At 47.5% G+C, this 24405-nt stretch overlaps 1 protein-coding gene across 1 annotated transcript in view; it reads right to left on the reverse strand.

Annotated features, from left to right (window-relative positions):
• Positions 1-1368: 1368 nt before the first annotated feature.
• LOC141078429 (SWI/SNF complex subunit SMARCC2-like) overlaps positions 1369-24405 on the reverse strand; it is a 54566-nt gene continuing 31529 nt past the window's right edge. The window contains exons 6-12 of the mRNA XM_073565158.1: positions 22528-22597; positions 22077-22146; positions 20059-20134; positions 9891-10022; positions 8227-8342; positions 1900-2024; positions 1369-1536 (exon numbers count right to left, since the gene is read on the reverse strand). Coding sequence (XP_073421259.1) covers positions 1412-1536; positions 1900-2024; positions 8227-8342; positions 9891-10022; positions 20059-20134; positions 22077-22146; positions 22528-22597 — 714 coding nt within the window. The 3' untranslated portion in view covers positions 1369-1411. The remainder of the gene's footprint in view (positions 1537-1899; positions 2025-8226; positions 8343-9890; positions 10023-20058; positions 20135-22076; positions 22147-22527; positions 22598-24405) is intronic.

Here is a 24405-nt window from a genome sequence, read left to right on the forward strand (position 1 = left end):
GGGAAGGAAGGAGGGAGGGAAGGAAGGAGGGAAGGAAGGAGGGAGGGAAGGAAGGAAGGAGGGAGGGAAGGAAGGAGGGAGGGAGGGAAGGAGGGAAGGAAGGAAGGAGGAAAGGAGGGAAGGAGGAAAGGAGGGAAGGAAGGAGGAAAGGAAGGAAGGAAGGAGGGAGGGAAGGAAGGAAGGAAGGGAGGGAAGGAAGGAGGGAAGGAAGGAAGGAAGGAGGGAAGGAAGGAGGGAGGGAAGGAAGGAAGGAGGGAGGGAAGGAAGGAGGGAGGGAAGGAAGGAGGGAGGGAGGGAAGGAAGGAGGGAGGGAGGGAGGGAGGGAAGGAAGGAAGGAGGGAAGGAGGGAGGGAAGGAAGGAGGGAGGGAAGGAGGGAGGGAAGGAGGGAGGGAAGGAGGGAGGGAAGGAGGGAGGGAAGGAGGGAGGGAAGGAGGGAGGGAAGGAGGGAGGGAAGGAGGGAGGGAAGGAGGGAGGGAAGGAGGGAGGGAAGGAGGGAGGGAAGGAGGGAGGGAAGGAGGGAGGGAGGGAAGGAAGGAGGGAGGGAAGGAGGGAGGGAAGGAAGGAGGGAGGAAGGAAGGAGGGAGGGAAGGAAGGAGGGAAGGAAGGAAGGAGGGAAGGAAGGAAGGAGGGAAGGAAGGAGGGAAGGAAGGAGGGAGGGAGGGAAGGAAGGAAGGAGGGAAGGAAGGAGGGAAGGAAGGAGGGAAGGAGGGAGGGAAGGAAGGAGGGAAGGAAGGAGGGAAGGAAGGGAAGGAGGGAAGGAGGGAAGGAAGGAAGGAAGGAAGGAGGGAAGGAAGGAGGGAGGGAAGGAAGGAGGGAAGGAAGGAGGGAAGGAAGGAGGGAAGGAGGGAAGGAAGGAAGGAGGGAAGGAAGGAAGGAGGGAAGGAAGGAGGGAGGGAAGGAAGGAGGGAGGGAAGGAAGGAGGGAGGGAGGGAAGGAAGGAGGGAGGGAGGGAGGGAAGGAAGGAAGGAGGGAGGAAGGAGGGAAGGAAGGAAGGAGGGAGGGAGGGAAGGAAGGAGGGAGGGAGGGAAGGAAGGAGGGAGGGAAGGAAGGAGGGAGGGAAGGAAGGAGGGAGGGAAGGAAGGAGGGAGGGAAGGAGGGAAGGAAGGAGGGAAGGAAGGAGGGAAGGAAGGAGGAGGGAAGGGAGGAGGGAGGGAAGGGAGGAGGGAGGGAAGGGAGGAGAGAGGGAAGGGAGGAGAGAGGGAAGGGAGGAGAGAGGGAAGGGAGGAGAGAGGGAAGGGAGGAGAGAGGGAAGGGAGGAGAGGGAAGGGAGGAGAGAGGGAAGGGAGGAGAGAGGGAAGGGAGGAGGAAGGAAGGAGAGAGGGAAGGAAGGAGAGAGGAAGGAAGGAGGGAGGGAAGGAAGGAGAGAGGGAAGGAAGGAGGGAGGGAAGGAAGGGCTCAGACTTGTTAACTTTAAATTCTAATAGATATTTGACTTAGAAAATATTTAAAATCAGAAAAGCAGAGTAAAAACTCACCTAGGTCAGTCACTGTGCCACCTTTCACTGGGGCAGATTCAGAGTCTTTCTTGGTATTAACTAGAAAATGAAGAAATACATACGAATCTGTGGGTAATGTTATAGACTCCAAGAAAATATCTCATCTTTGGACTATACAATGCACTTTTTATCATGTTTAATAGTCAGGGAAGCCCAGGAGTGTCAGGTACCCTGATAGGACTGGACAAAACGCTCAAGAGCTGCACAGTTCTCCCTCTCATCTGCAATGATCAGTGTAGGACAATTTGAGACGCTAAACACAATGTACACATCAAATGAGATCTAGATGTGAAAAACACCAGTAGAACACGTGTGTAAAAAACAAACTTCTGAATGAGGACTTATACATGCAGTCAGTAGACAAACTTTATATACAGATGCATAACAGAAAAAGAAAAATACCCGTTTTTGGGAGTGTAACTTCTTCTACATTAGGCACTGGGGATGGCTCATCCATATCTTTTGTCAGATCCTCTTGTTCTTCCTCCCGATGACCCCTTTTTGACTTATTATAAGGTGTAGATGGTCTATAAAGTACAGGTATATAAAGTTACATGAAATGTTGTTAAACTGTTATTTCCATCTCAGGATATAGAATACAAGTCTGATAGATGTGGCTCCTAGCTATTCATAGTATGGGCTTAATTACATGCCATAGTGAATGGAGAGGTGGCTAAACATGTGAGGCTCCCTCCAGTCACTTGTATGGTAGTTCCAAAAATATCAGACCTTTGGGGGGACTTTTCTGACATATTGTCAGCCACATAGTGGCAGAAGCTATACAAATCATTCCTGTGCTGCTTAATTAAAATGAATGATAAATGGACAGATATCAGATGACAACTGTGGCAAAGAAAGACAAGCACTGGGAATAGCAAAAATGTATTAAGTTGAGCTGAGTGAAATTAATATCCAATAGCAAATTGACAATTAATTATAATTAGTAAATAAAGAGGGAGAGGATTTTGGCTGACATCATTTAAGAAAAACAGTACCTGCAGTTTTGTATTTTTTTGGTCAAAAGTGAGTTAAAGAAAAATCCAGCATGGCGTAGCTTTGTTTTTGGATTTGTTGTTGTTTTTTTTTTTTTAAACTGTTTTTACTAAAATAGTTTTTCTTGAGTTTATGAAAACACATAGTAGTATGCACCATTGTAGGTTTAACCCCTTAGTGACGGAGCCAAATTTTTGAAATCTGACCAGTGTAACTTTATGTGGTAATAACTCTGGAACGCTTCAACAAATCCCAGTGATTTTGAGATTCTTTTTTCGTGACACATTATAATTTATGATAATGGTACATTTAAGTCAATGATTTGTTTTTATTTATAAAAAATATCAGAAATTTGAGAAGAATATAAAAAAATTAGCAATTTTCAAACTTTGAATGATTATCCCTTTAATTCAGATACTCATACCACACAAAAACATTCATAAACAACATTTTCCACATGCCTGCTTTACATCAGCATCATCTGTAAAATGTTCTTTTATTTTGTTAGCATTTTAGGAGGTTTAAAAATGTAGCAGTAATTTTTCATTTTATCAAGGAAATTTCCAAAATTTATTGTTTTAGTGACCTATCCAGGTTTGAAAGTGCCTTTGGGGGTCCTATATATTGGAAAACCCCCAAAAGTGACACCATTTTAAAAACAGCACCCCCTGACATATGGAAAGCTGCAGACAGGTAGTTTATTAACCCTTCAGGTGATTTTCAGGAATTAATGCAAAGTGGCATGACAGAAATAAAAATGTGTATTTTTGCCACCTAAATGCCACTAACTTCTGAACAGGTTACAACAGCTGTCAGACTCTAAGGCCGCTATTTGGGCGTGAATTGCCATGGCAAACATCAGGACCACACAAGATCTCAGGGTGCCGATGAGGATAAAGAGGGAGAAGCCACACTCTGTTAACAATTTATATGATGTTGTAACTATTGACAGCAGCATCAAAGGGGTTAAAAAGATTTGTACGGTGCAAACACTGATCGTGGCTGATGCAGCAAGTTGTCAGCTATAGTGTGCAGCCGACAGCTACTGGATTGTCACCTGTATGGGGATGCTATTCTCTTATATCTCACGTCAGTTAAAAGACGTATTGGCGGTCATTAAGGGGTGAAGAGAAAACACAAACGTATGAGCTCAATTCCCCCCCCCCATGAATACTATACCAGCAAGATTCGCACCCCTCGGCACTAAAATCCATCATACGATTTTGAGGTGTACGACCCACAGTAATATTTTCATTGAATTATCACTTTTGCACAGTTTATAATCGGGCTCATCCCACCTTCCTGACCAGGCACTTATGGGGGTTTCTTCGTACATGCGCTTTTAATGGCTCTAAAAAATGTTCTCATCTGGAAATTCAAATAGTTTTTGTCCCTTTTTTGCCATATATGGGACTAATATATATATATATACACACACACACACACATACATATATATATATTATATATATATATAATAGATATAAACATAAATTTATATATATATATATATATATATATATATATATATATATATATTTATTAGCCGATCATGGAGGTAAAATATAGGTAAAAAATAAGAATGCTGCTTTCTTTGAGTATATAGGTTTTTTTTTATTAAATCCACCATACAGTTCCAAAGATATGGGCCTTTTTATGTAGAGCCTTTAAAAATTAATGCAAAAATAAAAAGGCCCTTATCTCTGAGCCGTATGGCAGCTATAAAAAAAAAAAAAAAAAAAAAAAGGAGATTTTTGTGTACTCACCATAAAATCTTTCTCTTAGCCTCTAATTGGGGGACACAGAACCATGGGTGTTATGCTGCTGTCCACTAGGAGGCGACACTATGCATAATCTGAAAAAGATTAACTTTGGCTCCTCCTCTGCAGTATACACCCCTGGACGGCGTCAGCCTTCTCCAGTTTTGTGCAAAAGCATTAGGAGGAACGTAACCAAATAACATAACCGTGCCTGTAAGAAGGCTACTATGTACGAGCTCAAAGAACAATATGAGAACTCAACCATAAACAACGACCCATAAGGGCAACAGGGTGGGAGCTGTGTCCCCCAATTAGAGGCTAAGAGAAAGAGATTTTACGGTGAGTACACAAAAATCTCCTTTACTCTGTCGCCTCATTGGGGGACACAGAACCATGGGATGTCCCAAAGCAGTCCCTGGGTGGGAAGCAATGGACGAATATTGTGCTAGCAGGTCCCTAAATCTGGGGCACTGCCGCCTGCAGAACCAGTCTACCCAGGCTCGCATCCGCTGAGGACTGGGTATGAACACTGTAGTGTTTCGTAAACGTGTGTAGGCTAGTCCAAGTGGCCGCCTTACACACTTGTTGTGCCGAAGCCTGGTGTCGAATGGCCCAGGAGGCCCCTACTGCCCGTGTAGAGTGTGCCGTGATACCGGCCGGAAGAGGGGAACTGTTAAGTCGGTAGGCCTCATGTATGGTGGACTTGATCCACCTGGCAAGGGTAGCCTTGGAAGCCGGCAGTCCCTTGCGACTACCTTCTGGAAGAATGAAGAGGGAATCAGACTTCCGGAAAGGTGCAGTCCTGGACACGAAAATCCGCAATGCTCTGACGAGATCAAGCGTATGCAGAGCCTTCTCCACTCTATGAACCGGAACCGGGCAAAGGGATGGCAGTGAAATCTCCTCATTGAGGTGAAAGTTGGACACAACCTTCGGAAGGAAGGATGGTACCGTGCGGAGAACCACCTTGTCCTGGTGAAAGGCTAGGAAAGGCCGTCTGCAGGAAAGTGCTGACAATTCCGACACTCTGCATAACGAGGTGATCGCCACTAGAAAAACCACTTTCTGAGACAGAATGGAGAGTGGAACTCCTCTAAGAGGTTCGAAGGGTGGAGCTTGCAATGCTGTCAGGACCAGATTGAGGTCCCACGTATCCAGCGGACGTTTGTAGGGAGGAACCAATCGGGAAACTCCCTGGATGAAAGTCCTTACTTGCGGTTTAGTAGCAATGCGCTTTTGAAAAAGGACTGAAAGCGCCGACACCTGACTCTTAAGCGAGCCTAAGGATAGCTTGGCGTCTAGGCCCGATTGAAGAAAACCTAGTACCTTCGGGAGGGAATAAGGGAGTGGGACTTGTCCATGAGATTCGCACCAAGAAAAGAAAGCTCTCCAGGTACGATAATAGATCTTGGCGGAGGCAGCCAGAGGATGCGTCGGATCGTGATGGCGTTTGATGCTATTCCCGCTACACCTCTTGCGGAATCCAGGGCTGCATGAAGTATGTAGTCTGCTACCACTGCTATCTGGACCGCTTGGTCCGAGAGCTCGGGATTTGAAGCTTGAAGACCCTCCTGTAGTTTTTTGGCCCAAGCCAGGATGGCCTTGGCCGCCCAAACTGAAGCAAACGCAGGGCCCAGAGAGGCGCCTGCCGCTTCGAAAATAGAACGAGCCATGCGTTCTACTTGCCGGTCTGCTGCGTCCCTGAGGGTTGAGCTATCTGGCAGAGAGAGTAAGGTCTGCGCTGCCAGCCTAGAAACCGGGGGGTCCACTTCAGGTGGATCTGTCCATTGTTTGGTGTCTGTCTGTGGGAAGGGGTACTTCGCTTCCAAATATTTGCGATTAGCAAATTTTTTCTCAGGCTGCGCAAACTGTTTGGTAAGTATTTTCTCAAACTCATGGTGATTAGGGAAGACCTTAGGTGGTTTCTGAACACTTTCGAAGCAAATCCTATGTTCTGGGAGTTCCGGGGCCGACTCCGGAATTTTTAGCACCCGATGAATGGCAGAGATTATGTCCTCAACTAGCGCTATATTGCTAGGGGGAGAAGGTACCACGGACCTCTCCGTTTTGTTATCTGAGTCAGAGTCACAGATGCCCTCCGAATCCTGTGCCTCACTAAGGAGATCCCTGGAGGGCGACCTGGGGCAGGGGTCTTCTGTGGTGGGAGATCTCTGTGGTAAATTGCACTGTCTGTCTGTGACAGGGGACTGCCTAGGAGACCTGGAATGACGCTGTCTCTCCCTGGGGGGGGGTGGACGACCTTGTGCTATAGGCCGACTCAGGTGATCGAGACCTGTGGGTCCGCTTACGTCTGTGAGAGTCGGAAGCAGCATGTTCCTGAGACAAGCTGTCCGTTTGCCGTGTAACGTCCATAGCCGGGCCTGACTCTGCAGAGCTTGCAGCAATGTGGCAGTTAGGTTGTCTATGGACTGTGTCATAGACTGTGACATCTGAGTTGCCCATTCCGGCGTGGCCTGTGACACTGAAGCGTCAGTAGGGACTCCCTGGGGTTCTGACCAAGAGTTCTGGATGCAGTCCCGGCAGTGCGGATACGTGCTACCACTAGGGAGCGTGGCTTTGCAGGCTGTGCAGAATGCATAGAAACATTCCTGCCTGGTTCTCTTCCTTGAGCCCGGCATAGTGCACAGAGGCTGGCTATCAGGGATCGTACAGGGGTGGCTACGCAGAGGGAACCCACAGAGAGCCTTCTAGGAAGTATGGATTCACAGCTGAATAATAAAAACCCAGCTGTGAGCTTACCCCACCGGTGTGCCCCTAGGTCCAGCGCCGACAGATCCCAGTTCTGTGCCCCCCGAAGACCGCTGTGATGCTCCTCTCCTGGATCTCATCCAAAAAAAAATGGCCACCGGGACTCTGAGGAGAGGGAGGAGAGGGCGGAGAGCTGAAAAGGGCGCGCTGGGCTGTGTAAAAACGCGCCCTTTCTGCCTCAATCCGCCCCTTCTATGACACTCCAGCTTGTCATTTTAGTCATCCGGGGGGCAGGCCGGGGAAAAGGCGGCGGCTTCGACTAGGCCGAAGCCGCGGTCTAAATTAGAGGCCTGATGCCCAGGAGGGCTCCAGAGCGGCGCGGTAGTCCGGGGGGGGGGGGCGGATTTGTACCAGACCCCCCCAGAATGGTCGACTGGATAGCGGTGGGGGTAGCAGGGGCAGCGGTTCTTGTATGGGGGGCCCCTGGAGCGCTATGGAGCCGCTGCTGCTGCAGAGACAGGGACGCAGGAAAGCCCTGTCTCTGCTGTGCCATGCCAGTCCGCACCCTCCCCCGGCCCCAACAGGATCCCTCAGCTGTTCTGGGGTCCCTGGAAGCTGCGGAATGATGCCTATTCTCCGACCCTACCTGAGGCGTCTCAACCTAATGCCCCCTGCGGGGGATTAGGGAGGGTGCGTCTGTCACCGTCAGGGGGTCTTAATCCTCGCCTCAACCTCAACCCAGACCCCAAAGGGGTTGGGGAAGGAGGGGGGGACTCAACTTCGGACCAGTACCCGCAGGACTTGGGAAGGAGCGACATGGGGAATAGCCATCTCAACTTCAACCGGGCACCCCTAAAAAGGGGGCCAAGGAAGGAGTCATGTCGGGAGTCTCGCTGGAGACCCACTTTTCTTCATCTGTTCCTGACAGAAAAAAAAAAAAAAAAAAGAATGGAAAAAAAGGTGTGCCTCCTTGCGACACTAAGCAAAAACTGGAGAAGGCTGACGCCGTCCAGGGGTGTATACTGCAGAGGAGGAGCCAAAGTTAATCTTTTTCAGATTATGCATAGTGTCGCCTCCTAGTGGACAGCAGCATAACACCCATGGTTCTGTGTCCCCCAATGAGGCGACAGAGTAAAATAATAATAATAATTGAATACTTAGAAGCAGTGGGAATAAAATAAATAGCATAAACTGGCCACTTCTGACCTGGTGACAGATCCTTTGTAAAGAAGTTTTGTAACAAAGCGCATGCAGGATTATGAACCAACCCTTTCTTGACATTCTTCTTTTTTGCTTCTGCACTTGGAGGAGGAGAAGGAGAACGTTTTCTCTTTTTATAATTGGGTCCTTTCTTGTCCCTGCGATCTGAGTCAGGACTGCTTACCTTAAATGAGAAGGTAAAAGCAACACTAAAGATTCAACATTGGATACAATTGTTCCTGTCAAATGCTACCACCTCCTGCTGTTTAGGACGTAAACCATAAAGAGTAACTAAGCTTTTATTTTTTTTCCCATAAATCAACAATAGAAGCAAATATAAACTTTGTAACATATCTCAGAGATAAATCCTCTTTCCGAACTTTTCACACAATGATTACCCATTCACTCACAAAAGCTACTTAAATCTGTCTTCCTGGAGGGATCCACTTACAGCTGCTGCCCACTAAAGTCTATGGTGAAGGGAGAGTGAAGCAGAGACACACAGAGAAACTGCGGTAGCTTCTAGTGACTAGAGTCTGCAGAGCAGAAAACTGCTATAAAATACAGGATATACCGGAAGTCATATAAAAGCCAAAAGAAGTTATGTACACACGACAACTAAGGCCGGTTTCACATTTGCGTTAAAGGCCGCAGCGTCGGCCTGCGCACGGCCGCCACTAAGCCCCGCCCCCTGCCGCGCCTCCGCCGGTATCTCCGCCTCCGGACGCATGACGCTGCATGCGTCATGCGTCCCCTATCTTTATCACGGAGGACGCAGGCCGTGCGCAGTATGCGTTTTGGCGGCGCCTGCGTCCTTTTGACGGTGCGCCGACCAGCGCCAAACGCAACCTGTTGCAATTTGGTTGCGCTCGGCGCACCGTCAAAAGGACGCAAGTGCCGCCAAACGCATACTGCGCACGGCCTGCGTCCTCAGTGATAAAGATAGGGGACGCATGCAGCGTCATGCATCCGGAGGCGGAGCTACCGGCGGAGGCGCGGCAGGGGGTGGGGCTTAGCGGCGGCCGTGCGCAGGCCGACGCTGCGGCCTTTTAACGCAAATGTGAAACCGGCCTTATCGTGAAAAATTCCCTGGAATGACAGGTACGCTTTAAACATAGACATAAAAATAAGGGTAATCTGAAAAAAAAAAAAAAAAAAAAAAAAAAAACATCCATAACATTTTATTTTTTGTGTAATTACCAAACCCTTTTCCCCCCTTAATAAAAAAGCAACCATTATTTATATAAGAGCCTGCGGACTTAAGAATAGGAGGTTTCAGGTCGCCACTGGAAAAGGTTTCCTATGTAAGAGAGCCAAATGAGCATATATCTGGATATCTTTCTGCTGGACTCTGAATGGGTCATTCCAATTCTGAATATTGTCGAGCAATACAGATAAAAATCTAGAAGTACAAAATTACTTAAGGCGGTCGGCCACTACTTTTTTATATTAATGGCCTAACCACAGGATAGGCCATCAATAGCTGATTGGTGGGGATGCGACACCTGGCACTCTTGCCGATCACTCGTTACCGGCCGGAAGTTCTCGGATGCTGGGGGGAACACAAGGGCCCCATCAAAACTATGTTAGCCATGGCCGGGTACAGCTATGCCTTTGTTAAATAAAAAAATAAAGTAGTACGTGTATCTCTTCAGAGAGATTATAGCAGTTAAATAGACAAAAAGCGTAACAGAGTGACCTCTACAAGGCCGGTTTGCAGTAATGATCGCACCTCATCAGTTAAGGTCTTGGCCGAGATCTTCTTGCGGCGTGTAGCTGGACTCTTGTCATCATTCACCTCATAATCTTCTTCATTCATCCACTCGTTGAAGAGATCAGTGTCAAGAATCCACTTGGCATGGACCTGGTGTGAAAAAATATGGAAAGTTTTCATTAGCAAAAATTTAGCAGCAAGTATGAATATGAATGTATAGTTTAATAAATCTTATATGAACACAAACTGTAGATTCAGATGCATTAATGAAAAAAATATGAATTTGAAAAGTAGAAAAGAAAGTGTGAAATACCTATTTATTACTTCATGAGTATGCAGAGTTATCATAGCTTGAAGTTGCATTTCTCCTTGTTATTGGCACAGTACTTCCTACCTATGTTCTGGGTATTAACCCCTTCATGACCCAGCCTATTTTGACCTTAATGACCTGGCCATTTTTTGCAATTCTGACCAGTGTCCCTTTATGAGGTAATAACTCTGGAACGCTTTAACGCATCCTAGCGATTCGGAGATTATTTTTTCGTGACATATTGGGCTTCATGTTAATGGTAAATTTAGGTCGATAATTTTTGCATTTATTTGTGAAAAAATCAAATTTGGCGAAAATTTTGCAATTTTCAAATTTTTTTTCTGTTAAACCAGAGAGTTATGTGACACAAAGTGGTTACTAAATAACATTTCCCACGTCTACTTTACATCAGCACAATTTTGGAAACAAATTTTTTTTTTTTGTTAGGAAGTTATAAGGGTTAAAAGTTGACCAGTAATTTCTCATTTTTACAACAAAATTTACAAAACCATTTTTTTTAGGGACCACCTCACATCTGAAGTCACTTTGAGGGGTCTATATGACAGAAAATACCCACAAGTGACACCATTATAAAAACTGCACCCCTCAAGCTACTGAAAACTACATTCAAGAAGATTATTAACCCTTCAGGTGCTTCACAGGAACTAAAGCAAAATGGAAGGAAAAAATGGACATTTTAATTTTTCCAACAAAAATTTTCTTTTAGCATCAATTTTTCATTATCACATGGGTAACAGGATAAAATGGATCCTCAAATTTGTTGGGCAATTTCTCTGACTACACCGATACCTCATATGTGGTCATAAACCACTGCGCACGGCAGGGCTCAGAAGGGAAGGAGCGCCGTTTGACTTTTTGAATGGAAAATATGCTGGAATATTTAGCGGTTGCCATGTCGCGTTTGGAGAGCCCCTGTGTGCCTAAACATTGGAGCTCCCCCACAAGTGACCCCATTTTGGAAACTAGACCCCCCAAGGAACTTATCTAGATGCATAGTGAGTACTTTGAACTCCCAGGTGCTTCACAAATTGATCCGTAAAAAAAAGAAAAGTACTTTTTTTTTTTTCACAAAAATTTTCTTTTAGCCTCAGTTTTTTCATTTTCACATGGGCAACAATGAATTCTAAAATTTGTTGGACAATTTCTCCTGAATACACAGATACCTCATATATGGTCATAAACCACTGTGTTTGGGCGCATGGCAGGGCCCGGAGGGGAAGGAGCGCCATTTGACTTTTTGAATGGAAAATTAGCTCCAATCGTTATCGGACACCATGTCGCGTTTGGAGAGCCCCTGTGTGCCTAAACAGTGAAAACCCCCTACAAGTGACACCATTTTGGAAAACTAGACCCCTTAAGTAACTTATCTAGATGTGTAGTGAGCACTTTGAACCCCCAAGTGCTTCACAAAAGTTTATAATGCAGAGCAGTGAAAATAAAAAATCTTTTTTTCCTCAAAAATGATTTTTTAGCACGGTATTTTTTATTTTCCCAAGGGTAACAGGATAAATTGGACCCCTAAAGTTGTTGCTCAGTTTGTCCTGAGTATGCTGGTACCCCATATGTGGGTGGGAACCACTGTTTGGGCGCACGGCAGGGCTCAGAAGGGAAGGAGCGCCATTTGACTTTTTGAAATGAAAATTAGCTCCAATCGTTAGTGGACACCATGTCATGTTTGGAGAGCCCCTGTGTGCCTAAACTTTGGAGCTCCCCCACAAATGACCCCATTTTGGAAACTATACCCCCTAAGGAACTTATCTAGATGCATAGTGAGCACTTTGAACCCCAAGGTGCTTCACAGAAATTTATAACACAGAGCCGTGAAAATAAAAAAAAAAAAAATGATTTTTAGCCCGCAATTTTTTTTTCACAAGGGTAACAGGATAAATTGGACCCCAAAAGGTGTTGTCCAGTTTGTCCTGAGTGCGCTGATACCCCATATGTGGGGGATGACCAATGTATGGGCACACGTCGGGGCTCGGAAGGGAAATAGTGACATTTTGCTGACTTTGATGGAATGGTCTGCGAGCGTCATGTTACGTTTGCAGAGCTCCTGATGTGCCTAAACAGTGGAAACCCCCCACAAGTGACCCCATTTTGGAAACTAGACCTTCCAAGGAACTTATTAAATGTGTGGTGAGCACTTTGAACCCCCAAGTGCTTCACAGAAGTTTATAACGCAAAGACATGAAAATGAAAAAATCATTTTTTTTCCACAAAAATAATTTTTTAGCCCCCAATTTTTTATTTTCCCAAGGGTAACAGTAGAAATTAGTCCCCAAAAGTTGTTGTGCAATTTTTCCTCAGTACACTGATACCCCATATGTCGGGGTAAACCACTGTTTGGGCACATGTCGGGGCTTGGAAGGGAGGGAGCACCGTTTGACTTTTTGAACGCAAAATTGTCTGGAATCAATGGTGGCACCATGTCGCGCTTGGAGACCCCCTGATGTGCATAAACATTGAAAACCCCTTACTTCTATCTCCAACCCTAACCACAACCCATTCCTAACACTAATCCCAACCCTAACCCTAATCCCAACCCTAACCACAAGCCTAACCCTAATCCCAACCCTAACCCCAACACACCCCTAATCCTAATCTTAACCCTAATCCCAACCCTAACCCTAATCCCAACCCTAATCCCAACCCTAACCACAAGCCTAACCCTAATCCCAACCCTAACCCCAACACACCCCTAATCCTAATCTTAATCCTAATCCCAACCCTAAACCTAATGGAAAAAAAAACAGGTTTTTTGGGTTGCTTACCGTAAAATCTGTTTCTCGGAGCCTTCATTGGGGGACACCGAAATCATGGGTGTATGCTGCTGACACTAGGAGGCTGACACTATGTACAGAAAAAGGTTAGCTCCTCCTCCGCAGTATACACCCCACCGACCGGCACTAATTTCCTCAGTTAGTGAGAAAGCAGTAGGAGAAGTAACAAAACAGAATGAAAACAGAACAGACAACTAAACTGTAATCAACAAACATAAGAACAGGAGTTGCAGAACATGGGAGGGTGCTGTGTCCCCCAATGAAGGCTCCGAGAATCAGATTTTACGGTAAGCAACCCAAAAAAACTGTTTTCTCTATCGCTTCATTGGGGGACATAGAAACCATGGAATGTCCCAAAGTAGTCCCTGGGGAGGGAAAAGCAAACTTCCATTAGGTCCGAGGACTCACCACCGCCGCCTGCAGGATCCTTCTACCTAGGCTGGAGTCCGCCGAAGCGTAGGTGTGGACCTTGTAAAATTTGGCAAACGTGTGGATCGAAGACCAGGTTGCCGCTTTGCAGAGCTGCTGTGCAGAAGTTCTGTGGTGCACCACCCAGGAGGCACCCACTGCCCGGGTAGAGTGAGCTGTAATTACAGGAGGGGGCACTCGATGCTTGACCCAGTAGGCCTCCAAAATTGCTGATCTGATCCAGCGCGCAATGGTAGCCTTGGAGGCCGGCTGATCTTTCCGCGCACCATCTGGAAGGATGAAAAGAGAGTCTGTCTTCCGCAAGGGAGACGTCCTAGCCAGGAAAACCTTCATCGCCCTGACCAGGTCTAGTTTGTTCAAGGAGCGCTCCAGAGGGTGGATTGGACCCGGACAAAATGACGGGAGAACAATGTCCTCATTCAGGTGGAAAGTGGACACCACCTTAGTAAGAAAGGAAGGTGGGGGCCGCAGAACCACCTTGTCCTGATGGAGCACCAAGAAAGGGGGGCGACAAGAAAGGGCCGCTAATTCCGACACGCGCCGGATGGAGGTGATGGCCACCTGAAAGGCCACTTTCCAAGAGAAAAGGGACAGGGAGACTTCCCTGAGAGGTTCAAAGGGAGACCGTTGAAGAGCCTCCAGAACCAGACTGAGATCCCATGGATCCACGGGAGCGCGGTACGGAGGTGCTGTATGAGCCACTCCCTGAAGAAAGGTTTTGACCTGCGGACGGGAGGCCAACGTCTTCTGAAAAAGAATGGAAAGCGCCGAGACTTGACCCTTCAATGAGCTAAGGGCAAGGCCCGCATCTAGGCCTGCCTGGAGGAACGCCAGGATAGAAGGGAGAGAAAAGGACATAGGCGGAACGTCATTGTCCTCGCACCACGTGAAATAGTCCTTCCACGTACGATAATAAATTCTGGAAGACGATGGTTTTCTAGCCCGGATCATGGTGTGAATAACCCGATCTGAAAAACCTGACCGCTTCAGAACCGCGGTTTCAACAGCCACGCCGTTAAATTGAGCGGCAGAGAATTGGGGTGGCAGATTGGACCTTGAGACAGCAGATCTGGTCTGTCTGGAAGCTTCCAGGGGGCGTCCGCGAAAAGGTTTGACGATGTCCGTGAACCAAGCTCTTCTGGCCCAATCCGGAGCGATGAGGATGACTGGTACCCCTTCCGCCTAGACTTTCTTCAACAGCTTGGGAAGAAGAGGAAGGGGAGGGAACAGACAGGGGAGCTTGAACTGCAACCAGAGTTAGAGCATCGGCGCCCACTGCGAGAGGATCTCGGGCCCTGGATACGAACTGTGGGACCTTCCTGTTCAGTCGAGACGCCAGCAGGTCCACGTCCGGAGTCCCCCAACGACGGCAAAGCTGATGAAAGACGTCCGGATGTAAGGACCACTCTCCCGCCGCGAGACCCTCGCGGCTGAGAAAATCGGCAGCCCAGTTGTCCATGCCGGGAATGTGCACTGCGGACATCGCTGGGACCGATACCTCTGCCCAGTGGAGAATCCTGGACACTTCCACTAGAGCCAAGGAGCTCCGTGTCCCCCCTTGGTAGTTGACATATGCCATCGCTGTGGCATTGCCTGTCTGAATCCAGACGGGCAGACCCCTGAGAAGCCTTTCCCAGTGAATGAGAGACAGATAAATCGCCCGTATCTCCAGGACGTTGATCGGCAGAGTTGTCTCTTGAGACGACCACCGACCCTGAACCGTCTGATTGCGAAACACAGTTCCCCAGCCTAGAAGGCTGGCGTCCGTTGTCACAATCTGCCAGTGAATCGGAAGGAATGACCGGCCCAGGGAAATGAGAGGTGACGTCAACCACCAATTGAGGGACTGTTTGACCTGGGACGAGAGGCGAATTGGACGATCCAGGGAGAGATCGGACCTGTTCCACCGAGACAGAATGGCCTGTTGAAGCGGTCTCGTGTGAAATTGAGCAAAGGGGATCGCTTTGGTCGTCGCCACCATCTTTCCCAAGACTTTCATGGCTGACCAGAAAGATGGAAGCTCCGGGCTCTGCAGCGATCGAACATCTCATCGCAGAGAGATCAACTTCTCTTCCGGGAGAAAGACCCTTGATCGACGGGTGTCGAACAATAAGCCTAGAAATACAAGACGTTGAGTCAGAACGAGGCAGGACTTCTTGTTTACGAGCCACCCGAAACTGGACAGGGTGTCGAGAACGATGGTTAGACTTTGGAGAGTCTGGTGAAAAGACGGAGCTTTTATTAGAATGTCGTCGAGGTACGGGAAGAGTACGAGACCTCTGATCCTCAACAGGGCCATCAACGCCGCTATGATCTTTGTAAACACTCTGGGCGCGGTGGCGAGACCGAACGGCAGGGCGACAAACTGGTAGTGGTCCTGATGAATCGCAAAACGCAGGAATTTCTGATGCCCGTGAAAGATGGGGACAAGCAGATAGGCATCTTGAATGTCTATTGAGCACATGAATTCCTGCGCCTCCGTGGAAGCGATTACTGAGCGAAGGGACTCCATCCTGAAATGTCGCAAGCGGACCCTCTTGTTCAGCAGTTTGAGGTCCAGAATGGGCCGAACCGCGCCGCCTTTTTTCGGCACTACAAACAGGTTTGAGTAAAACCCTGTGAAACGCTCTTTTTCGGGAACGGGCACAATCACCACGGAACTGAGAAGAGAGTCGATGGATGGAAAGAAGCCCGGAACTAAGGCAGGGTCTTTTGGAGGACAGGACTCGAAGAAACGATCCTGGGGCCGAGAAACGAACTCTATCTTGTATCCTGAGGATACAACTTCCCTGACCCAAGCGTCTTCCACGGAGGCAAGCCAGACGTCTCTAAAGAAAAAGAGTCGGCCGCCTAGTTGGAAAGGTGCCTCGGGACTTTGTATAGTCATGCCGAGGTGGACCTTCCAGTTCTGGACCTGGAGGATCTGCCCTGGGAGGAGTGAGATCGCCAGGCTGGAGTGGGCCTAAAGGAGACCTCCTTCCTATCCTGGCGTGCTTGCGGCCTTTGTTGGTTGGAAAAAGGTTCCGCCGCCGCGACGCGGCAGAAAGACCGAAAGGGCCGAAACTGACGCCTTGGAGGGGGTCTACGAGGCTTGGACTGAGGGAGAAGAGAGCTTGTGCCCCCAGTGGCATCCTTGATAATCTGGTCCAGCTGGGATCCAAAGAGACGCACACCCTGAAAGGGCAGATTGGTAAGGGACTTTTTTGAAGACAAATCCGCCTGCCAAGCCTTGAGCCAAATTGTACGCCGGATTGCAACTAAGTTGTTGGACGCCTGAATTGCGCAAGCGGCGGCATCTAAGGAGGCGGAGACCAAATGTTCCCCTGCACGGGAGATCTGGTTGGCTAGCTCAGCCAGTCGCTCTGGTTGGGCTCCATCAAGAATGCCTTGACGGAGATCTTCCGCCCAAGTAGCTATGGCCTTTGCTACCCAAGTGGAGGCAAAGGCTGGGCTGAGCACCGTTGCGGCCGCTTCGAATGCTGACTTTGCTAAGGATTATGATCGTGTCGTTAGAATCTTTCAAAGCCGCCACATCTGAAATCAGAAGGACTGTGCTGTTAGATAGTCTGGACACTGGAGCGTCTACAGAGGGAGAAGCCGACCAGTTGTCGGTGAGCTCTTGAGAGAATGGATACAGCACGCCGAGGCGCTTCCCTCTTTGAAAGCACCTGGTGGAATTTTCCCTGTCTCTGGTGAGGAGCTTGGCAAACTCAGAATGAGGAGCGAAGACTCTGGAAGGTGTTTCTGCCCGTCTGAACGAAACCTCCTGATCTGAGGGTTTCGCAGGGGAGTCTGAGATCTCGAAAGTATGGTTAATCGCTGCAATGAGGTTCTGTACCGCAACCTTCATGTCCGCGGTATGGTCCGAATCCAGCTCTAAAATCTCCTCGGATGGCGCGTCCGAGAACGCTTCGCCTGACTCAGGTGAGGAGGCACGGGAAGGAGGATGCTGGGAAGGACTATGTAGAGAGATGGAACGAGAGGAGGATTCCGGCCGGAGATCCTGCCTGGGTCTTTTGCGGCTCATGCTGGCTGGCTCAGATGGAACCTCTTGTGACCTGCTGGGTCCTGCAGGGGTGTCCAGGGGCAACTTACCAAGAACGGCCACTAGGGACTGAGACACCCTGGTGAGATCCGCCACTGATTGAGATAGAGAAGAAGCCCAGTCAGGAATGGGAGATACGCTCTAACGTGGAGCAATAGGGGGCTCCTGGGCGGCGGACTGAATGGGGTTGCTGCAGTCGATGCAGAGGGGAGTGGACTGACCTGAGGGAAATTTGCATTTGCAAGAAGAGCATGCAAAGAACTTGACTAAGGTGCAAGTGGAAGCCGGAGGACGAGCACGATCAGGCTTAGAGTTAGACATAATGAGGCAGTGCCGGAAGGTTGGGGGACAGGAGTCAGAGGAGGGTGTCAGTCTGCAGTTGCAGAGCTACTCACGGTCCGGTGTCCTGTGGATGCTTTCAGCAAGCGCTGCTGCACAGCTCGTCCGTATCTGCAGTTACAACAGAAGAGGCGACGGAGTCCGGCTGACAGGCTGGGGAAAATGGCGGCCGCCTGAGAGGAACCCGGTAGAAAAAGCGCGCGCTTCCTCGAGGAGACAGGGAGAAGGAGGGCGGAGCTAACTGTAGTGAAAGATGGCACCGCCCACTTCTGATAGGCAGGCTAGGAGGCTGAGCGCAGCCTCGGAAGCGCCGACGTGGAGGGAGAGGGCGCCTAAGGAAAAAGGTGGGGGGCGTGGCCGCGACGCCGAACAAGGCCCCAATTGAAGCTGGGGCCTGGACCAGATGCGGCGGCCGGCGGGGAGCGCGGGGCGGCGTGGAGGCCTCGCTGCACTGCCACGCGATCGCTCCGCTATGGATCCATGCCCGCCGCCCGGCTGCTGAGCTGAAATAAGATAAGTGCAGCCGGGGAGAGGGGCGCAGGAAGAAGAAGAGGCTGCTGAGAAGCCGTGATACCTGGGGAAATGCCACTCATGGCGCCCGCTCCACAAAGTAACCGAGCCTGCAGCCTGGCTGCCCAAATAAAAAGAGCCAGGTGCAGCCGGGGAGTCATGAGAGGGAGGGCAGGGAGAGGACGGGCTTGACACTCCGGGTTCCCATACTTACCCTCTACCTGAGCAAAAAACCTGTACCTTATCATGGCCTGATCCTGTCTTCTTCCATAGAAGGATGTCCGCGTCTCTTCCAGATCGACCGGCTCAGGTGGGCGAGTTGGTGGGAGACGGGGGGCGAGGACCAGCTGGATCGCCTGACATGCATCCGTGCTCGGGGCTCTTGGTCTTGCCGTGGAGAGCTATGAGGATACGGGGTGGCAGTACACGCCGTACTCATAGTCTCTTTGTGGGACTACAGATGTGACTATTCACTCTGTATCCCTCCGGAACCTGAAAAGAAAACGACGCACACTGAGGTAGAGATGGGTCTAATGAAAGACCCGTGTCCACCTCCTACTGAAACTAAGCTAAACTGAGGAAACTAGTGCCGGTCGGTGGGGTGTATACTGCGGAGGAGGAGCTAACCTTTTTCTGTACATAGTGTCAGCAGCATACACCCATGGTTTCTGTGTCCCCCAATGAAGCGATAGAGAAATAAAAATATTTTCTTTTTTTTTATTAGTTGTGCCTACCTATGGGGGTGATAAACAGGGGGGTTTATTTACTTTTTATTTCATTTTGATCACTGTGAGAGTGATCAAAATGAATGAATGGAATCTGCAGCCGCAGAATCGAGCGGCATGCGCCTGCCATTTTCCAAGATGGTGGCGCCCATGATCTGGGACAGCGGGACACCGGGAGCGACAGCGGCACTCGGAAGGTACAGGGGGGGGTGAGGGGGGGATCGGAAGCTGGCGGTGAGCGGAGGGAAGGGGAGGGGGGCAGATGATGACAGCGCCGGCAGAACGCCGCTCTCATTCAGTGGTGGGGGGGGCCGATCGCCGGTGTGGGGGGGTTGGATCGGTGTCTCCAGCCATGTACGATGCTACTGCAGCATCGGCCATGGCTGGTTTGTAATATTTCAACAAATTTCATTGATTACTATCGTTCTGATTGGCTGTTTCACTTTTAACAGCCAATCAGAGCGATCGTAGCCATGTGGGGGCGAAGTCACGCCCCCTGTAGTGAAAGTACAAAGCCCCCTGTATCTGCGGGTCGTGGGACCTTTCATTGACCCCGGTCACCCGACCCGCAGGGGGGCTTTGAAGTCATGACACAGCATATGCGTCATGGGTCGGATTGGCACCGACTTTCAGGACGCATACGCTGTGTCACAGGTCGGGAAGGGGTTAAAGGGGTTGGACAACTCCTTAACAACTAAAGTCCACCATATACGGTACTGATCCCCTGGACCATCTCTGCTCCTCCATTGTCGGCATTGTGTCTCCTCCTATGCCCTTGCTGGATGTCCACTCTGACAGATTACTAAAAGGTTGCAGCAGTCGTGAAGTGATATGTCATGTGGACGCAGGGAGACACAGTGTAAATGTCCAAGGAGCCTTGCTGATCATAATATTTTCTATTGTTTTAATTTATCTGGGGCCTTTTGGCTGATTAAACCTAAACTAGGAGTCAGAATGGTTTTTTTTTTTACAGTTGCTTATAAATTTTCCAGTTTACATCTGCAAATAGAGATGACTAAAGAAGTACCTTGCGGGGCTTTTCTTGGGTAGGTGCGTCCTCAACTGGAGCTTCCACTTCACTTGCTGGAATCCAGGTATCATAACTTCAAAATAAAAAGCAGACAGAATTATTTGGCTATACAAGTAACATCACAATAGCAAATTGTATTTATTCATAAGGTAGCAAACTGTATAGATTTATAAGACAGCAAAGAATGGTACTTTCTAAGAAGCCCAATGAACATAGCCCTACAAGATATTTGTATTCTGGCTTATTCTATCTGATATTAAGTATATTGTAGTGCTTTATTCTAACCATCAGTAATATTGCCAGCAGTAATACAATTGTAGCAAACTGTGAGCACATTATATTCAATATAACTTGACGTAACGCTCTACTTCTGATTAACATATCTGTATAATGCAAAGGCAACCTATTAGCAAAGATAAAAAATGCTAGCCATCTAGAAGGATAGTAGTAATGAGCAGGCAAATATCAATTTACATGTTTGTCTATCTGGCAATGCAGCTGCTGCCAGAAATTTAAGTTAAATTCTCCCTAAACAGCTGCTCGCTTCCAATCATCTGGGTGGTCTCTCCGGGCTATGATCACACAGGTCTCCATGACTAATCCTTGCCCTCCTTGACTGACATCCTGCTTTGTTCACACACTACTGATGTCCGTGAATGAGAAGAGGGGATGACTGCACCGTGTACCGACAGCTCACAGCCCTGGAACCGCCCCAATGACTGGAAGTGAGCGGCTGGCGGAAGAATAGAACTTCATTTCCTCTCTGCAGCTGCACTATTCAACATCTTTATTAACGATTTAGATGAAGGAATTGAGGGTAAACTGATTAAATTTGCTGATGACACAAAGCTAGGAGGGATAGCTAATACTAGAGAAGAGAGAGAGAGGATTCAAAAAGATATAAATAAACTGGAGAAGTGGGCAGCAACTAACAGAATGGTTTTTAACAGGGAAAAATGCAAAGTACTACATCTGGGCAATAAAAATGAAAAAAGCATATACAGAATGGGAGGAATAGGGTTAAGCAACAGCACATGTGAAAAAGACTTGGGTATACTGATAGATCACAGACTGAATATGAGTCAACAGTGTGATGCAGCAGCAAAAAAGGCAAATGCAATTCTAGGATGTATTAACAGAAGCATACAGTCTAGATCACGTGAAGTCATTATTGCCCTCTACTCCTCTTTTTGGTCAGACCTCATCTGGAATATTGTGTCCAGTTTTGGGCACCACATTTTAAAAAAGACATCAACAAACTGGAGCAAGTTCAGAAAAGAGCGACCAGAATGGTGACCGGTCTGCAAACCCTGTCTTATGAGGAAAGGTTGCAGGATTTGGGAATGTTTAGTTTGCAAAAGAGAAGACTGAGAGGAGACTTAATAGCTGTCTACAAATATCTAAAGGGCTGTCACATTGTAGAAGGATCATCGTTATTCTCATTTGCACAAGGAAAGACTAGAAGCAATGGGATGAAACTGAATGGGAGGAGACACATTAGATATTAGAAAAAACTTTTTGACAGTTAGAGTGATCAATGAGTGGAACAGGCTGCTAAGAGAAGTTGTGAGTTCTCCTTCAATGGAAGTCTTCAAACAGAGGCTGGACAGACATCTGACTGGGATGATTTAGCGAATCCTGCTTTGAGCAGGGGGTTGGACCAGATGGCCCAGGAGGTCCCTTCCAACTCTATGATTCTATGATTCAATTAAGAAACCACATAGATAAATCGGTATTTAACTGAATATTATTACCTCTATGGCTGCAGATGTATAGGGTTTTTTTTTCCCTTTGCTGACAGGTTCCTTTTAAATTCTTTTTTTTTCAGTTTTTACTGGTCTTATTTCTAATCTAGTTCTAGACTGTATGAACCCAGTTAGGCCAGCTCTTCAATATAAAATACTCATTTACAGAAATAACAGATATACATGGATTACAGTGTAGGGCTACTGAGGTGGTGATACGCCATTCACACACAACACTATTGTCCATAAAGGACAGTCATACATGCTTACCTATCAGGATAATAGCCCCAGTGAAGAAGAACCTGCTTGTCTCTCTTCAATATGGGCCTCACCCATTCCTCTAAATGAAGATGACCATAACAAAAGCGTAAGTGAAATAAAAAACTGATATCAAAAGGATAAAATGAACAGTAATTTGTAGAATTTACAAGATACCTAGTATTTAACACAAAGCAGCGGACATAAATGAAGCTTATACCAGTTATTTATGAGCCTTTTCTTACATGAGTTCAGTACAACAAACAATGCTATGTTATGTGGATAGTGTACAAGCTTCCCATAAAAGTCACTGGCCACCTAAAAGCATTTGCTGTCCATTTGTTTTCCACTATCACGACCCTGAAAACAGGAAAAGGGGAAGGAGCATTTACTGTGGTTTTAGAAAGGCTAGATAGAAAAATTATTGGGAATCTTTATGCAAAAGTAAGAGTTATATTCTAACCTTCCTCCAAGGAACCAGGAACTGGAACAACCACATGGGAGGCATGACTTTTGTCCTCTGTCACTGTGCCCTACAAGAAAATAGCATAAAACTTAAAAAGCATAATATTAATTCACATCTGCTCACATTGAGAATATCAGCAAGTGGGAGTAGAGTTCCTCAATAAAGCAAACAAGAATTTTACAGTAAGTACAAAAAGCCAATGCTCTTGTTAACAACACTGGGTGCACACAGCAACATGGGTGGGGAAAAAAACAAGAGAAGAGATTGCCCTGTTGTCCACCTATTGCACAGCTTCTCAGAGTATTTTGCAGCACAGGGTGGTATCAGAGGAAGTCACTCTATAATGCTGGAAGATCTTGGTGAAGCTGTACACTGATAACCTTATAGACACGAGAGGTTGATGCTTGATGACACACCAGCCATGATGTCCCAATAAGGAGGAACCTTACCGTTGGGCTGGTAGGACTCAGTCCAGATCAAGTGAACAATGGCAGTCATGGAAGCCAGAGATTGGAGATCAAGAACCCATATGGTGTTTCATGTGCTACAGTAGACTTTGGCCAATTAGGGTTTTTGACAATTAAATATCGTCTGAGTGGACATAAAAGGACCTCAAGACCTTAAAACCTCATAACTAAACTCCACTGAGGTACAGTGAGTTTATCTACAGACCATGGAAAAGGAGGTTGCCTAAGGCTAGAGGCAACAGCAGTTCACCAAACAGAAAGACAAGGTTGGCATACCAGGCCTCACAATGCCAGACTTGAGAAACCAGATCAATGAGGGAGCCCTCCATCTTGTTCCTTTTGGAGGAGAAGGGGAAGATAGAAGTTAAAAAAGTTGAACCCTTTTCAATGAGAGACGAATGCCGTTACTGCAAAGGCAGAGGAGTTGCCAACTCTGACCATGTTAATAGGAACTTTGTTTTCAGATGGGACACAAGAAGGTTAATATCGGAGGTGCCAAAGAGAGCTCATGAGGCAGTCAGGAATAAAGCAACTTCTAGTGCAGTGTAGCAAGCTTTTTATATTGGAACTGTGGTCACTAGAGGCTAAAAAAGTGGAGAGATGACAGTAAACCACCCCACACACTTTAGATGGCTGTCAGCCGAACAATGATTTAGCCAAATGCTTGGCCAACAGCTATCTCGCTCGACTCTCCAATACCCAGGAGTGCTCATTCGGTCGGTAGGGATCTCGTCCGACTCTCCCATATAGAGGGGTGCTTGCTTTTGCCAAGTTTTCCTGTGTTCTCTATGAGAGCCATTTTCAAACATCTCCGGTGGGTTACATCTTACAGAAAAAATGGATTGGCAATCTAAAGTAGGACATGCCGGACCCTTATCATCCCACCGATACACATTAGTATATTTGCCAAAGCTGTAGATATGGGTGGATATTGTCAGACCTCAGTCTACTGTGTATGAGTGTCTTATTAGGCTGTGATCTTTAAGCTCATGTCACTTGGAAAAACATTACCAGAAATTAAGTTTTCATGCTACTCTCCAATTTCAAATGAATATGGCACCCACTAATATTCCAGCACCAACTCTCCTCCACTGCCCACGGTCTTTGCTTACAGAACACATGACCGCTGCAGTCAATCAGTGGGCCGAGGTAGGCAACACAAGACCAGTGAGAGGTAGACACTTGGGGCTGAAGCAGCACTGGGTGAGTATTGCTCAGTTTGATATTTTTAACCTCAGCAAACCTATGCAATACAACAAAATTCATAAAAAGCCATTCAAGTCCTATTTTTTTTTATTATTATTATTATTATTATTATTATGCATTTATATAGCGCCATTTATTCCATGGCACTTTACATGTGAAAAGTGGAAATATAAACAAGTATAATAAACATGTGTAAGACAAG

Source organism: Dendrobates tinctorius, unplaced genomic scaffold (assembly GCF_039654945.1).
Source record: "Dendrobates tinctorius isolate UK_male_01 unplaced genomic scaffold, ASM3965494v1 ptg000561l, whole genome shotgun sequence".
In the NCBI taxonomy this organism is placed as follows: domain Eukaryota; kingdom Metazoa; phylum Chordata; class Amphibia; order Anura; family Dendrobatidae; genus Dendrobates; species Dendrobates tinctorius.